This window comes from Montipora foliosa, chromosome 13 (assembly GCF_036669935.1).
Source record: "Montipora foliosa isolate CH-2021 chromosome 13, ASM3666993v2, whole genome shotgun sequence".
Classification (NCBI taxonomy): Eukaryota; Metazoa; Cnidaria; class Anthozoa; order Scleractinia; family Acroporidae; genus Montipora; species Montipora foliosa.
Genome location: NC_090881.1, coordinates 9,859,502 through 9,864,501, shown reverse-complemented (window position 1 = coordinate 9,864,501; position 5,000 = coordinate 9,859,502). Strand labels below are relative to the sequence as shown.

At 39.6% G+C, this 5,000-nt stretch overlaps 1 protein-coding gene across 1 annotated transcript in view; it reads left to right on the top strand.

Moving 5' to 3' along the window:
* The window catches only part of LOC137983262 (QRFP-like peptide receptor), a 7,135-nt gene that overhangs the window by 1,891 nt on the left and 244 nt on the right, over nt 1–5,000 (top strand). Inside the window, exon 2 of the mRNA XM_068830460.1 lies at nt 3,989–5,000. This exon is cut by the window's right edge and continues 244 nt beyond it. Coding sequence (XP_068686561.1) covers nt 3,989–4,933 — 945 coding nt within the window. The 3' untranslated portion in view covers nt 4,934–5,000. The remainder of the gene's footprint in view (nt 1–3,988) is intronic.

The following is a 5,000-nucleotide window of genomic DNA, read 5'->3' as shown; positions in this document are numbered from 1 at the left end:
CTCTCCACTCAGGTGTATAAATGGGTACCGGCGAATCTAATGCTGGGGGTAACCCTGCAATGGACTGGCATCCCATCCAGGGGGGAGTAGAAATACTCCTAGTCGCAACGGACATAAGCACCGGCCTGATGGGCCTTCTAGGCTCGTAGCAGACTTTACCTTTATTCTAAAATCAAAACTGGGGATCATCGTGTTCATTTTTGAGATACAATCAAGTAAAGACGAAAGATAGTCAAGATAGGATGGTTTTGGAGGGATTTCATTTTTGCAAGGTCACAATAAGGCGTGCTTTTTAATAAGCAAAAATCAGCGTTTCATATGGCACAATAACATTGCTGTTACGTGATTATACAGTGTTGTTAGGGAAACCCTTCTAATATGGTCTCTTAAAAAGTAGTGATCATGGTTAAAGCCACCAGGCGAAAACAAATGTGAAACAAAGTGCTCTCAGTATTGCGTCAAGTGTTTTTCATGCTTGATGTTGGTACACTATTTCTCAAGCTGTGTTGAGGAAATTTCAAAATTGATTTCCGGTATTGGGATAAGCGGCGCCTGGGAGAAATAAGGTTTTAGGTCGTTCTTGTCTTTTTGAATTCATCTGAAGGTCGTCTAATCTGAGAGGTTATTGCGCGTCACGTCACAGATGAAAGACAAAAAGGATTCATGTTTGTGAGATCTAATTTAAAAAAAAAAGGTTCTTTGAGGGCTGTTTATTTCTTTAAAGAACTCTCACGAAAAAGAAAAGCTAAAAAATTACTTTTAGCCGTGTTTGTTACGTAACAGATGAAAGACAAAAAGGATTCACGTTGAAAAAAAAAATGGTAAAAGAGGAATTAAAAAGTTTACACTGGCTAAAATTCTTATCGTCTCGGACGTTTCGGCAACAACTGTTGCGTTCTTCAGCAAGGGATAAAAATGCAAATCTTCAACGACGTCCTGTACAGTGATATTAAATATCTCGAAAAAATTCCTTAAGGTAACAAGTCGCTAGTCCCTAGAACATTATTAATGACGCTAGAAGTTGTTGACGTTTTTGTATACGCTAAGCAGCGCTATATGTTCGTTTAGAGTTTTTATCTCGCTCGGAATGCCACGCTTCAAGAATTAGTCTTTGTCGTCACGTCGGTGACCTGTCATCAATTTCCACATTCTCCAAATATATTTCATGACTGTGGAGCATATGGTGTTTGGCCAACAAGGAATTTACATCCAAAGTTGCTATAGCCTTTGTGCGTTCTTTCACGCATGATGTTTGACCAACATAAACACAATCACAATCTTTACATTTGATCTTGTACACGATTCCTCTGGAGATCTCTTTTCCAATTTTGCCTTTTATTTTTGTTTTTTTTTTGAGTATGTTAGAGATGGTACGAATACGTACGTCTTGCTACACACCGTGTATTTTTAAGGAATCACTTGTTTGCGATCTGTCAACGCTAAGATTCCCGCACTCCTGTGCTTTCCATTTGGAGTAAGCCTTGCATCATTTTTTTTTTTTTTAATAAATCTATTGGATAGTCTGACTCATCCATTTGTTAATGATTTAAATTTTTTTCGTCGGCAACATCCTCACTTAATATTAGGATAACACTCTCTCACTGCCCAACAAACTGGTCACATTTAAAGCCGAGCACAAATATGATCACGGTTTGTGATTATGGTTGTATTTTTAACCTTGAAATATTCGATACAAAGATTTTAGCAACCTGAATTAAACGTTTAAGCCTCGTTCAAACGGACGCAACAACCCCCAACGATGTAAGGACCTGCAGTGCATTATAGGAAGGATAAGACCCATAAGACTTTGTAACTTACAAAATTCGGCTGCCATCTTGTTTTCAACAGGTTTATGGTTGCGGTCTCTATGAAGACCGTATATATGCAATGCGCGTGCATGGCCCCAACGATGTTAAAAGCAATCTCGTCCCCGTTTCTTTTTGGTCACGACCAAGAACACGTACTCTGGCCAATTCCAAAGCAGGAAGTCCACAAACCACGGACTTCCGGCTCGTCTTCGCACGCTCAGAAATTTGAAATAACGGTGGTTGCCAACGGTTAGAAAAATGGACTTTCATTACCGACTGCGCATGATTTGGAAGTGGCCAGTCCGTGTTCTTGGTGCTGACCAAAAGACTGTGGACAAGATTGTATTTGAACAGGTGCACAAACGAATCCAGCATTGTTGCGCTATACGATTCTGCGATCATCGAATAAGAGAAATGTTGGGAGTTGTTGGCTAAAACGTTTGACAGGTATCGAACTCCCAACAACACGCAAAAGAGTGGGGAAACAAACAAACGCAACACGTAACACTGAACAATGGTGGTCAACATTGTTGCGTTCGTTCTGTTCATTCATTCCGTACATTTCCATTACCAGGAGCCCATGAATAGACCTATGGCCCGTTTCAAACGTCGAACATTTCATGTGTCGAATCTAATGCAAATGAGTGAAAACAATAGATTTTTCTCATTTGCATTAGATTCGGCACATGAAAAGTCTAACTCATCGTTATACACAATTCAAATCTCCCGCGATTAAGATTCTTTGTGTATTGTATTTGCATAATAATGCAGCCTTCATGTTTAAATGGTGTGGAAATACCTGGAACGAAACGTTTTATTCCCAAAGGGTTTGCATTCGGTACAACATTGAGTTAGCCAATTAGGTCTATTGGCTCTTGCAATTGCATAATTCAGTCGATTTATTTAAAAGAAAACATTACAGTATTTATAGTATGCATGAAAATTACTCCATCCTGATTGGCTAAGATTAATACAGATTTCAGGTAACATAGTACAGGAAAAAAGTAATTCAGTGCCAAAAGAAGTAAGACCCGTTTCAAACGTCGATCTTCACATGTGCAGAATGAAATGCAAACGCAAAAAAAAAATGTTTTAGCTCATTTGCATTAGATTCGGCACATGTGAAGTTCGACGTTTGAAATGGTCCTAATAAAGCAAGCATTCTGATTGGTCAATGAGCAAACAAATTTCGAGGTATCCAATCAAATGCGAGCCCTGGATGGGGCAATTTTTGTGTGATTGCGTAATACTCGTGCGCTGTTTCTACTTAACCATCCCGAATTTTTTTGGTGTAAATTACTAATAAGTAATCACATGATTTTTCTCGTGCAATTTGGAATAAATAAGCACTTACCCTACGGGCTCGAGCAATTTTTTCGTGTATGAAAAAAATTGCTCGTGCTTATTTATTCCAAATTTCACGAGAAAACGCATGTGATTACCTAGACAAAAATGAAGGTGTTACAGTCTGTAACAAAATTCCTTGAAACAGTAAGAGACCATACAGGCTTGAGGCTTTCGCGGCTTACTCTCCCCTCACAACGTTGTTTGCAGGCGAGTTTCTAAGCCCTTTTGCCAAAACAACATGATTGTAGGAAGGCAAGGTATTGCAAAATGTTTCAAAAATTTTGTTCGAGGCTGTAGGTGTCACTTGACAGTAAAGCGTTGTAATTTTGAAACATTGTGAATTTGCTATATCCTCGGTTAAAGGCTGCAGATCAATATTCAATCTCATTAACTCGAGCTTCAGAGCTCGATGTCAGTGGGCCTCGAAGAGGCCGTTTCATTGGTTTTTCTCGCGCATTTTGGAATAAAGAGGCACTTGTAATTTGTTTCAACGACCAATGGAATCGTTCGAGTCCGTGGGGCTGTAGTGTTTTTAAAAATTTACATGTGTTCACATGGCGGGTCAAAGGTATGCAGGAGCAACTCACGCGTATCACTTATCACGAACCATGTTGCAAATTTTGCTCATCCAGGGGTTTCCAGAGGTCGCATTTGATTTGATTTTTGAGTTTCTTTGGACATTGACCTATGAGAATGCTTGCTTCGTTACCTCTTATTTGCATTAAATTTCCTCCCGTCTTTAGTGCGTTACCTGACAACAGCGTTTGTCATAGCTGATCAGAATTAGTGTTAGTCTAACCGTAGTCTAACCGTGGTTTTATTTCTTAACTTAGATGACCAATGATTCTGATCTACAAAACAGAACGTTAAGTTTCGATTTGTTTTCGTCATCGGAGTGCATTGCCTGGCTGACAATCTTTGGCATCGAGGCTGTTGCTATCGTGACACTGAATGCCCTTGCAATCATTATTTTCCTGAAAGAGCAAAGTCTTCGCGGCAAGCGTGGTGTGTACCTGGTGATCAGCCTGGCAGTGGCAGACATGCTCGTTGGATGCAGTTTGATCTATGTGACGTTTTATCTGGGAAAGTATTGTAATTCTCTGACGATTAACGTGTTTGAGCCCCACGTGGGCTTACATGCTTTAATCACTTACTTACCATTAGTATCAGTAACAAACCTCGCTGTTATTTCTTTGGAGCGAATGCACGCAACGTTTCGTCCATTCAAGCATCGCCTCCTCAAAAAAAAGGTGTTTGGAGCAGCAGTTGCGGCTGTTTGGTTTACAGTTGGCATTTTGATGGCCAGCGTTTTTTCACGGTTGCTGTTCGACATTAGTAAGTATCAGGCGGAGGCAGCATATCTCTCATTCCAATTCTGTTGCATTTTAATTATCCTGGTTTCTTACACGTCCATAGCTGCTAAGTTTTACAGTACAACTCATTCTGAACGTCATGGTGCAATCAGTAGAGAAAGAAAACTGACCAAGACACTGATCATTGTAACAGTTGTATCGTTAATACTATTGCTGCCTTATGGTATTGTCTTGTTTTATGTTCTTTCTTTACGCGAGAGTTCTTTTGAAATAAGTGTTTATCAAATAAGGCGGTATTTGCGTGTAATGTTCTGTGTAGCCTACTTTTTTTACGCAAACTCTTTTATAAATCCATTGCTATATGCATTGAAAATACCAGAGTTCAAACGAGCTCTGCTTTTATTATTGCGTTGTAGATCTCCTCGCTCGAAGGCAGTTCAGATTTTTCCTCTTAATGACATATAATTTGCGAGATTTCCTGTATACGATCTCGCTCGGAGCCAGTTCGGGTTTTTCCTCCTAATGACATGTA